The sequence below is a fragment of the Aristolochia californica genome, unplaced genomic scaffold, assembly GCF_029961685.1.
Source record: "Aristolochia californica isolate CCGP_79_NKW_82.1479 unplaced genomic scaffold, dmAriCali1.0.hap1 SCAF_4, whole genome shotgun sequence".
NCBI lineage: Eukaryota > Viridiplantae > Streptophyta > Magnoliopsida > Piperales > Aristolochiaceae > Aristolochia > Aristolochia californica.
Genome location: NW_027182103.1, coordinates 47,500,304 through 47,511,042, shown reverse-complemented (window position 1 = coordinate 47,511,042; position 10,739 = coordinate 47,500,304). Strand labels below are relative to the sequence as shown.

Here is a 10,739-nt window from a genome sequence, read left to right as displayed (position 1 = left end):
GTGCTTCTTCCCCGTTCCAAATGACGTTGAACCGTACGATTAGATCTTAACTGCAGAATTTTGGCCACGCAAATGGTGCCACGCGAAGAATCGCTGAATGAATTTCCCTGCGCGCTCTGTACTCAACCCGGTGCACATTCGCTTCTCCACCTCCGGCTGCTCAGGCAGAGGAGCAGCGTAAGCCGTATGAGATTTGCGGAGAGTTTAACATGAGGTAATAAATGTCTAAAACGTTAGAATTTGGAAACGGAGAGTGGTTTCCTTCTCATTTCCTTCAAAACCATAGCAGTTAGTTCCATTTTGTCTCCGATGCAATGGCTACCACCAAATTCATATTTGGACTCCTCACCATCGTCACCGTCGGTATGATTATAGGTAATTTCCTATTTCGCTGATTCAAATTTTAGTTAGATGTTGAATGCATTTCTCGAATGTTAACTGTATGTTTTTCCTTGCATTTGCTTCTTTGGTTCTCTGACCGTGGAAGAAATAATCTATCTAACTATGCTAGAGGATGAATATTTTGTTATTGGCTTTTATGACGATCAAATGGAACTGTGACTGTTGTTGGAGAAAATAAGGAGTCGCATACTCTGCCTCTTTGAAAAGAACAAGAAAGTGAACGTGGTTGCATTAGTTGAGCTATCTGGAATGAGCGTATCCAGTTCCTAATGTGAGAATGTTTTTGATTTGGCCCGAGGCTTTAGTTCTATGCATGCGTAACTGGTCCGTTTCTCCATCATTGGTTGGGATAACAAAAAAAAGAGATCAAACTTGAAGCAAATTCTCAGCAAACTTTGGGATACAAAAAATATGTAAAATTAAGAGGTTTGGGGTTCAAAAATTATGAACGAGGATACTTTGTATTTACTCCGTCATATGGATGTTTTGTATATTAATCATTGTGCAATCAGATTAATGGCCTTGTGGTTTTGTATTGAGAATGATTTATAATTTACAAAGAGCCCCAAGCATCTTCATTGTACTGTTGGAGTCTTTGCATCAACTTTCTGGATGGTCTTCTTTCTAATTTTGTAGCGATCAGCTGTTCTGGATTGGTACATAAGCCATCTGGCAGCTGGTACTTCTTATCTTGAAGAATATAACGGCGAAGTGCTTCTACAGTCAATTGTTTACATCATCGAAAAATATAAACAGCACAAAAAGTGTGAATTACTCCTGTAAGAAATGTTTTTGTTTTTTAACTGATTGAGTTGTCACAGTACTCTTGTAGGTTACTGAGTTGTATTGCATTAAATGACTCTGTGAGTTTAATAATGTTCCAGGTGGTTTGGTTCAGTTAGCATTTCTTCGGCGGTTGGATGAATTGTCTGGTAAATATAGTGAGGACTTATCACCTCCAATTTCAATTAATATTGAACCAATTTGGGCAGAATTTTAAGAAAAATGAAAAAAAAAATCTCTCTAATGTGCTTTCTTGTCACATAATATTTTCTTATCGCAACTGATGAAAGCTGTTAGTCAATATTAAGTTTTCTAATTTGGTGATAACATTTCATTTTTGTTGAAATATGGTTTACCTGTTACATAGCTTTCATTAAAGATGATTTTCAGGTCAGAGCCGTTGGGCTATTGATGAAGATGCTCAAGTTTTGCGCCTTGGATTTGTATGTATGCCTTTGCTTTATATATGTCATTTCATATATATTGTTATGTTTTTTATCCTAGCGTTGTCCTTTTCTTGGTACCAATCATCTCTTTCCTTTTTCATGTACTTTCTGATTTGTTGCCATTAGTTTTTTTTATTTTTTTTCTGAATAAGAATGACATAATTTATGCCCTTTGCACGAGAAGAAAAGATGAAGTCGATTACTATCAATATTTTGGGTTCATTGAGTAGTACAAAGCCATATAGATCATTTAACTGTAAATTACTTACTTTTCAACCAAAAACAATATTTTTGAGTATATTTTTTTCTCTGTTTAATATGTTCAAATTACAAAGTGGTTGATGTGTGGACTAAACATTGGCCTCACGGGGTTGAAGTAAAGTCTTTGATGTGTCAGTGTTAAATGTTTGTTCTGGTTGTTATTGTAACTGGAGGAAAAAGGAAGGAAAAAGAAGAGATTGAAACTGAAAAGAGATGAGAAGAAGAAAATGGCAGATAACCAAAATTAGGGACCATTTCTCTTTCCTTTATTTGTAGTAAAACTTGTAGTTGGACAAAATTTCTCTTACACCCATGCATAACAAGTGGTTATATGAATTGCCTTTAAATCTACTGGCATTTTGACCAATTCTTTCTCAGTTAAAGTAATTGAGAGTGAAATTTATATGTTGGAAACATCCGATAGCTGTTGTTTGAATGCATTTAGATACCTAATATGTGGTAAGGCTAATTATCGGATAACTTTTTGTCCTTGCAATGTGAAAAAGTAATATGTGGTAAGGCTAATTATCGGATAACTTTTTGTCCTCGCAATGTGAACAAGTTCTTTTCTGGGCATAAATTGGATGTATTCATCTTATTTGTTTCCTTCTTGGTTTATTTCATGGCTCTTATACATGGTTATCTAGATGAGGATTAAAACTTAGTGGTTTCAAGATAAATTCAAGAGGCATTTGTTTTTGAGGTTTTATAAGTTTCACACAATTCTGAAGGACTTTATTATTGAATAATGATGCTGAACACTTTCCCCCAAAGCCTTTTGATTTCTCAAAAGAAGTTGAGCAAGTTTACTTGATGAAACTACAACATTGATTTTCAATAGAAGGATGCACTTCAATAAATATAAAGAATTTGTTAGTTAAGGCTTTATAAGATCTACACGATTATTTCTACCTTGAGAATACCTTTCCAAGGCTATTGGAGCAGAAAAAAAGAAGCTAATAAATCCTAAGAAGTTTTACTTATTTGAATTCAGTTAGAAGAACCAAACTATCAAGTGAGAAGGCAAGTGTTCAACATGGGATCAGGTTGTCATAATTTGGCTGGTTTTTATTCAGCTTTAGTTTGATTTCCTTTTTCTTCAGCTATTAAAAAGCCTTCCTAGAATATCATTTTGAAGTTTGGCATGAGCTTGAAGACACTAAGGTAGCTGGAAGTTGCAAATACCTTAAAGTTGTGCAAGAGTTGCATTGGAGAAGTCAATTAAAATCTAATATGTGAACTCTTTTCTTAGTTGTTTGCTTACTTAGTGTAGACTCTAGTAATGTGTGGGGTTAATCAGTGTGACTGTAGGATTGATATAATCTAGTGCAGTTTTTGCTTTCCTATTATAGGTGTTTGAGTTTGGAAAATCCAAATTAAAGATGGACTTGGAGTTCTTTATAACTTATTTTTCAGAGAAGAAAAATTGTAACTTACCTCTGTATGAATGCTCAGGATGCAGGGAAGAACATTCTTTGTTGTTTTGAGTTCAGAAATTAAAGATCAGTGAGTTTATTTCATCCTTAAAGAAGTTATTTGGTGTGTCAGCAATTCAATTTTTTCAGACCACAAACTTATTTAGTTCGAGTCCAAAACAAAACTAGATAGTTGTTGATGGTTTGTTTCTCGTGATCTGGGTAAGGTTGGTTCATCCCCTTGCTCTGTCCTGCTTTTGCACGTTTTCTTAGCCTAAGCATTGCATCGCCTAGTTTTTTTTTTCCAGTTTTCATACTGCACTCCTTGTTTGCTTGTTTTTCTTCTTTCTTTCAGCTTTGCCGCCCTGGTTTGCATCAAATAATCCATTTCTTATTAGTGTTGTTGCATGCATTTTCTATGCAAGGTGCAAGAGTTAAAGCATGGAAAGCATGTTGACTATCATCTTGATTTTCTTTTCTCTGTCCTCTGTTTATTTATTTATTTTTTACATTCACCTTTTTGATTGCTATTTTTTCTCATGTAATTGTGCTTTTAAATCACTACAATACCTTTTCTTTTTTAAATTATGTCTCTTATTTTCTTTTGCTTTAATATGATTCTTTTGTTGATACAGGTTAAACCTGAAGTAATAAGCTGGTCACCACGTATTGTTGTCTTTCATAACTTTTTGAGTATGGAGGTACAAGCGAACCGTTTTCTTTTCATGCAATATTCCATGATAATGCTATTTGCCCAAGCTTATAATTTTCATCGTCTCTTTTATACTACAATGCTGTCATCTGTACTGTAGGGAATCAGTTTGTTATCACGAACTGGTTTCCTAGTTTTGGAAACCAGGCCTACTCATCCTCTTATAAAATACATACTGTACTCAATAAACTAAGAGTCATGCTATGATGGCAGAAGTCAATTACCTCTTTTATACAGCTTCCTGCTTGATTGTCTTATTGTTTTTTTCTATTTATCCTAATGGAAATGCAAATTTCCTGAATTGTATTGTAACAGATAAAATTACTCTTAGTGTGTGATGTTGTGTTAACCTGCTCTCTACTATTTGAGCAGCTACCATTTATCATTTTAAGATAACTGCAGAACCTTGCTTTTGCTTCTTCAGTTAGAAAAGTCTCATTGGTATGTGATATTGAAGGTAATTTTATTTTATATTTTTCACATTATATTAATTTTAGTTAGTTTTTAAAAGACATGGAAAATCAATGATACAATCTTATTTAAAATATTACAAGAACCCTGTCCATGTTTCACCCCTTTTTCTCCCTCCCCCCTTCTATTAACATTGAAACCTAACTTCGTCAATCTCTTGGTGTGTGACTGGAGATGCTATCTTCATTCTTCTTCCTTTTCTTTTTCTATAGAAAGAGCATGATGGAGTCTGATGCAATAGAAACTTTGAAACTTTTGTGCCTCTTGCAGGAATGTGATTATCTTAGAGCAATTGCCAGACCTCGCCTCCAGATTTCCACTGTTGTGGATGTTAAAACAGGGAAGGCATGTGGGCTATATTGTCCTACTTAGTTCTAATTTTGTAAGATTTAATGCTTCTGTGGTTTATAGCTTTATGACAGCTATTGTTATATGTTTCTTGATCAACTAGAAGCTGTTACTTTTCATATTGAACATTCTGCTTATAGTACTGAAGTTGCAGTAGCTAATTTTACGCCCTAATGTAATAATTTCTTTACATTTCATTGATAAGGAAACAAACTAGGTGGTTCATTTCCAACCATTAGGTCATTTTCAATCACTAACTTTCTGGGGTTCAATGGCATCAAAGCATGTGGCGTTAATAACATAAAACATGGTGTGTAAAATCATCTCTCTGATTTTGACATTGATTGCTGTGATCAAATTTATTTCTGGATTTGGCAAACAAACATTTGATAATATCACTTTGTTGCTACATGTAGGATACTTGAATAGGATAGATTGAATTCAAATTGATTGAATATCATATTAGAGCAAATGAATTCAAATGAAGATCTTATGATCATGGCATTAAAACATAATCCTTCTGCACCTAATATTTTCAAAGGTGAAAGAAAACTAAGAAGCATGTTTGAAGGAATAATATATATATATTTGAAATAGTGCTGTGAAGGAATAATATTTGAATTTTGTCTTGGAGAACTTATCTATCATCTTTTAACTAGGTTTCAGTAAAAGATAGAGATGAAACTGGGGAATAGAATTTTACCATAGTAAGTGGGACAGTAAAGTTGTATCTTTGAAAATTCCATTTGAGAATCAAACAAGGTATTGTATGTCGGCTACATTCTGAAAACTATTCTGTGCTAGTTGGAATTGACATCTTTGTGTGGGTCATTGGAGAATGATGTCCTTTGCAAACCTTTTTTGACAGCCTTCATCAATCTCATGCTTGCCATGTGCGAATGTGTATCTCAATTTGGTTGCACTAAATAATTAATTTGGTGCCAAAAAGAACATTACAAGAAAATATCACAAGCACATTCTGTAACTTGATATGTAATTGATATTTTTTCCTTTTCCATCATCAGGGAATGAAGAGTGATGTTCGAACAAGTTCTGGAATGTTTTTGAGCTATGAAGAGAGAAAATATCCCATAGTTCAGGTTAGTGCTTGGAGTTTATAATGTAATTCTTATGTGAACTGATAAGGAACGGTTGATGATCTATGATTAGGAAGACATCCGATAGTTATAATTTTAGGGTTGGTGGGTTGACTATCTCAATTGACTATTTTTTGTGCTATTGACAACTTTGCTATTATTATTTTAGCTTCAAATGATCAGTAACTGATCTACCTTCATTGTGAACTCAGGGTATTGAGAAACGGATTGCTGTATTTTCTCAAGTACCAGCAGAAAATGGAGAGCTCATTCAAGTGCTCCGGTTGAGCATCTCAACTTTGTTCCATAAAATAAAATGTTTCAAATAAAAAGGTTAATTCATTTTTTTTCTATCAGGCTAACATCTCCTGATGTACAGGTATGAAAAGAATCAATACTACCGGCCACACCATGACTATTTTGCTGATACTGTAAGTTGAAATTTGTTTTTTTTTATATCTTCGCTGCCTATGGATTTACTGAAAGTTCTAATACCTCTTTTAAATGTAGTTCAATTTGAAACGTGGAGGTCAGAGGATAGCAACAATGCTCATGTATTTAAGTGACAATGTAGTAGGGGGAGAAACATACTTTCCATTGGTGAGTTCTTGTACCTTTCCTAGTATAGTTTATGTAGTTGAAAGTCCTTTGACTTTTGCTGCAGGTCATGAATCCTTTTGATGCTTTCATTGGTACTAGTCTGGGTTCTGGACCAAAAACTGTTGCATTGACTCTCTCCCTCCCCAAAGTCCTGCCATCCTCTTGAGCACCAAGTATTGGTCTCTTTAGTGAAATCACTAGACGTATGACATGACAAGATGGAAGATCTTTTCCATGTTGATCTGTCTGGACGTAACCTCCAATGAGGTTGCAGGATATTTATCATCTCAGGAAAAGAAATGTGTTCCTATCCATCCTGCACAGTGATGAGCAATCAAACTGAGGCTTCTTTTAGTTTGTTTGCAATAACTGAGGGTGCTTATTACTTTCTTCATTCTTCCAAACATAAGTTTAAGTGACTGCACTAGTTTAAGTTTCATCAGACTTTAATTATGAACATATATGATTTGTATTTTCACTATTTAAACTATCAGGCGGGAGAAGGAAATTGCTCCTGTGGTGGCAGATCGGTGCAGGGGTTGTCAGTAGAACCAGTTAAAGGAAATGCAATTCTCTTTTGGAGCATGGTTAGTATCAATCTCTTTTTAATACACGCTTTGTTTAGGAAAGAAATTGGCAAAGTTCATACTCAGTCATCGACTCTAATCCCTTACATAACACTTCTTGCAGTGACTTGGGAATACACGTGCTTTATGTTATTTTATTCTAGAATAAGATTGCATCTTAGGTCTTTTTTTTTTTTTTTTCCCTTCTAAAGAAACAGTGTTGGAGACTCGGAAGCTGTTTCTATGACCCAAGATTTTCTCTTTCAGGGACTAGACGGAAATTCAGATCCAAAGAGTGTCCATGGTGGTTGTGAAGTTTTAGATGGCGAAAAGTGGTCAGCTACGAAATGGATGAGGCAAAAAGAAAGCTATTAATCTTGTTTCTCATGTTTTAGCTTTCTTTTCATTCTTCACTTCATATTATGTATACAAGCATGTTCATTATAGATTCAAAACTAAACGAAGCAATGAAAATATGAAAGAAAAAGCTGCCAGCCAACATCCTGTCTAAACAAAAGAATGTAGGGCTCTTACCAATTAAGTCAAGGTCCTAAAATCTCATGAATCGAATCAACTTTTCTCATGAGAGAGATCTTCTGGTTTAGTAGTCAGATCTTAAATTCTGAACAAAATTATTTTAGGATCATGGCCAAACAAGCATAAGCAGAGCAAGAATATGTTTGTGGCTCAGGGTCCTTGAAGACTTGCACAAACTCATCTATGTTGTCTTTGAAACTTAGAAATGTCCTCCCCCTTTGTTTGTTTTGTGGAGGGGGAGAGATGTGCACATTAAGAAAAAAAAAAAAAAAAAAAAATTAAGTCTAAAATATTTTAGTGTAAAACAATGCAAATCCATTCTATACAAAATAAGAAATCCGATGGAGAAGAAGCAAGCATAATCATAAGAGCAAAGAATCAGAAGAGAGAAAAACCAATATGTGATCAGTTTTAAGTTTACCGCCGTGCTCCAGCCTTTTTAGCTCTTTAAACTTTTCATTAAAGTTGTCATATCGAGAAGCAAGCTTATTCAGTTTCAAGAACCAGAATTCTACAGCCTTTTTAGCTCTTTTAACTTTTCATTAAAGTTGTCATATCGAGAAACAAGCTTATTCAGTTTCAAGAACCAGAATTCCACAGAGTACAACCCTGCCGCCCAGCTGCCCAGTGTCACGCACCCAATAAAAATGTTATTTTTCGTGAATTGGGAAATCTACGGATCCTATACCCTTGTTCCAGTTCCAACATATCGGTCAGTCCTCGATGACTTTCTCCTCTTTCTGATCGTAGGCCGTCTTTTCACAGAATCACAGCCATCTGCTACTGTAAATGCTTGCTTGCAAGCAAAACAAATGTCTGGTGAGTAACGGTTTAACAATTACTTCAAACAAGAGTACAGATGTGGGTAAACTCCATGAATGGACCTCTACGGGAATAGGGTTTCTGTAGCAAAGACCTTTTAACCGTATTTGGCCAAACATGGTCGTCATGGGTTCAGGAAGTAGCTTGGTTCATGATTAACACCTCTTTTTTGCCATTTCAAACTGCGCGAATGACGACGGATAGCTTCCTTTTCTTATTTTCACAGTACCTGTTTCCTTTCTCATATCCCTTCCCTCTCTGTACTTGCCAGGTTGCTGCCGTGACAAGTCCCATGCAAATATCTACTACAAATGGCTGAATGCATGAAAAAGCCAGTAGCCAGAGGAGATTTTGGAAGAAGTATGAGAAGGTAATTTATGAGACGAAAGTAATCAGCCTTTTCTTATAGGTAAAAGTAATCGGAGTTGTCTGTTAAAAAATTGAAATATAATTCATTCAATTTAGGTTTCAGAATCTCGTGCTTGGTTTTGCATTCAGCAAATTTCCCTCGGGATGGAATTTACACATTTTTTTCCGCCGTTGTTCGCGCAAGCGTACAGTGTGAAAGACCCGGTGGAGTTTTTCAGGCGTCTGTTGACTGTAGCCTATCTGTTTGACAGAATGCCTCTGAGACTCAAAAACCCATCTGAGTTCTCGCTTAAAATTCTGGCAACGTCAATGCTGTCGGCGGACGCAGCCAATTACAGGGTGTTCTGTTGACCGTTTGCATGTACTCCGTGATTTGCTTTTGTTGGGAAGCCTAACTTCCACCGCGTTTGCAGAGGTAAAAAAGTGGGCATTTGACTCTTTGGCCGTCGTTGAAGCAGTTCTTTGTCAATTTTCTATTCTCAAAAACTTTTAAAAGTTTGATCCAGTGAGTCAAGTGCACAATGAAGTAAAATAAACTATGACCCTTTACAGTGGCTTTCTAATGAATTCCTTCAGAAAAAAGAGTAATGGCAGGATAAGATGTTATCTTTTCTTATCTGTGATTAACATTTTATTTCCCAGTACATTTCGTTTTCTTCCCGACTGTTGAGTCATGAACATCTCTATTCCCGACAGAAGAGTGAATTCTGAAACCAGGAGAGACAGGCAGAGAGCACAAGGAGCGAACGCTCTTCTGTCTTCTCCCCTGTCAAGTACGGCGATCCATTACTGTGCACGTACCTCTACCAGTAGGTTGCTGCTCCTTCCACCTCTCTACTGCTTGGCTCTTAATTATCTGCTTCTGCTACACATGTCTGCACAGTCTACTCCTCTCCAGTCTCACTCTTCGTGGGCCTGCGGCACAGACACAAAAGAACCCAAGTTTTAATTCAGCTGTCAATCCTGTCGGATCGGGCATTTTTCAACTTCGAATCTTTGAAGTTCTAAATCGTCTGGAAGTAGATTTAACAATTTGAAATTTTCTGGGTAGTTTTTAGTTTCTTTTTATTGCTTTCGATCCCCTCGTCAGAATTCCTCGAGGCGGTGGCTGCTGATATCCAAATTCCAAACCGCTGTGGAGGCCGTTCTTATAAGTTATAATTACTTCGATCGTCATGTCACTCTGAGGTCCTCATAATAAACTCATAATACAGAAACGGACAGAGCATCTTCTTCGCCTCGGACAGTCTGACCTCACTTGCGGTATTCAAGCCAAACAATCCAGTCTACAGTCCTGAAACGCTCCCACGACAGACTCCTTCCCTCAGGAAGCTTGATAATTAATTACTTAAGAGCAGGAACATCGCAGTTGAGTCTCAGGAAGGAAGATGGCTTGCTGTGCAGTGCGCAGGGACACTGTGGATGGATGCCTTGTGAAGAGGAGAAGTCAAGCAGTTTCTTTGTGAATCGAGGACAAGATTAGCAACAATCACAGCCAATCAGCGGAAGCTGAGGCGTTGCAGTCGCAATGGCGTCATATTCAGCCTTAGTGCTGAAATGGGAGACAGTAGGTTTCTTCTTAGAGCATTAGCTGACGATCAGATTAGGCCCCAAAAACAAACAAAAGCCAGTGGTCGATCTCCATAGCCAATGTCACCTACCCAATTAGCGTCACTGTAGAGCATTAAATTTGTGGTCGTAGTTGGGCGAAGAAGAAGACTAAGGTCTAAGGTGTCTTTTGAGACAACTGTGTTCTTTTCAGAGCAACCGTGTGAGTACCGGTAGGAGTATTCATGAAACAATATAAATAACTTGTTGGTCGAGTAATGCTTAAATATTGAAGAGAGCCAACCACACGTTGATACTCAGTGGGTTTGGCCAGAGGTGTCCCTGTGAGATGGCAGTAGGGC

At 36.6% G+C, this 10,739-nt stretch overlaps 1 protein-coding gene and 1 long non-coding RNA gene across 4 annotated transcripts; both read left to right on the top strand.

Moving 5' to 3' along the window:
* The first annotated feature begins 24 nt into the window (after positions 1-24).
* LOC137963634 (prolyl 4-hydroxylase 1-like) lies at positions 25-7,618 on the top strand. Of its 2 annotated transcripts, XM_068810781.1 has the most exons (12): positions 25-214; positions 290-375; positions 1,287-1,334; positions 1,576-1,628; positions 3,943-4,008; positions 4,761-4,835; positions 5,864-5,938; positions 6,148-6,218; positions 6,315-6,366; positions 6,446-6,535; positions 7,030-7,122; positions 7,369-7,618. In XM_068810781.1, the coding sequence occupies exons 2-12, from the start codon at positions 315-317 to the stop codon at positions 7,474-7,476; spliced, it is 792 nt and encodes a 263-aa protein (XP_068666882.1). In that variant the 5' UTR covers positions 25-214; positions 290-314; the 3' UTR covers positions 7,477-7,618. The 2 variants fall into 2 exon arrangements, with proteins under 2 accessions (XP_068666882.1, XP_068666881.1); XM_068810780.1 differs by having other exon boundaries at positions 25-375.
* Positions 7,619-8,199: 581 nt separating this feature from the next.
* LOC137961850 (uncharacterized) lies at positions 8,200-9,380 on the top strand. 2 transcript variants are annotated; one of them, XR_011115087.1, is made up of 3 exons: positions 8,200-8,457; positions 8,732-8,830; positions 9,081-9,380. It is a non-coding gene; the product is annotated as an uncharacterized lncRNA (long non-coding RNA). The 2 variants fall into 2 exon arrangements; XR_011115086.1 differs by lacking the exon at positions 9,081-9,380 and adding an exon at positions 8,926-8,984.
* The last annotated feature ends 1,359 nt before the right edge of the window (positions 9,381-10,739 follow it).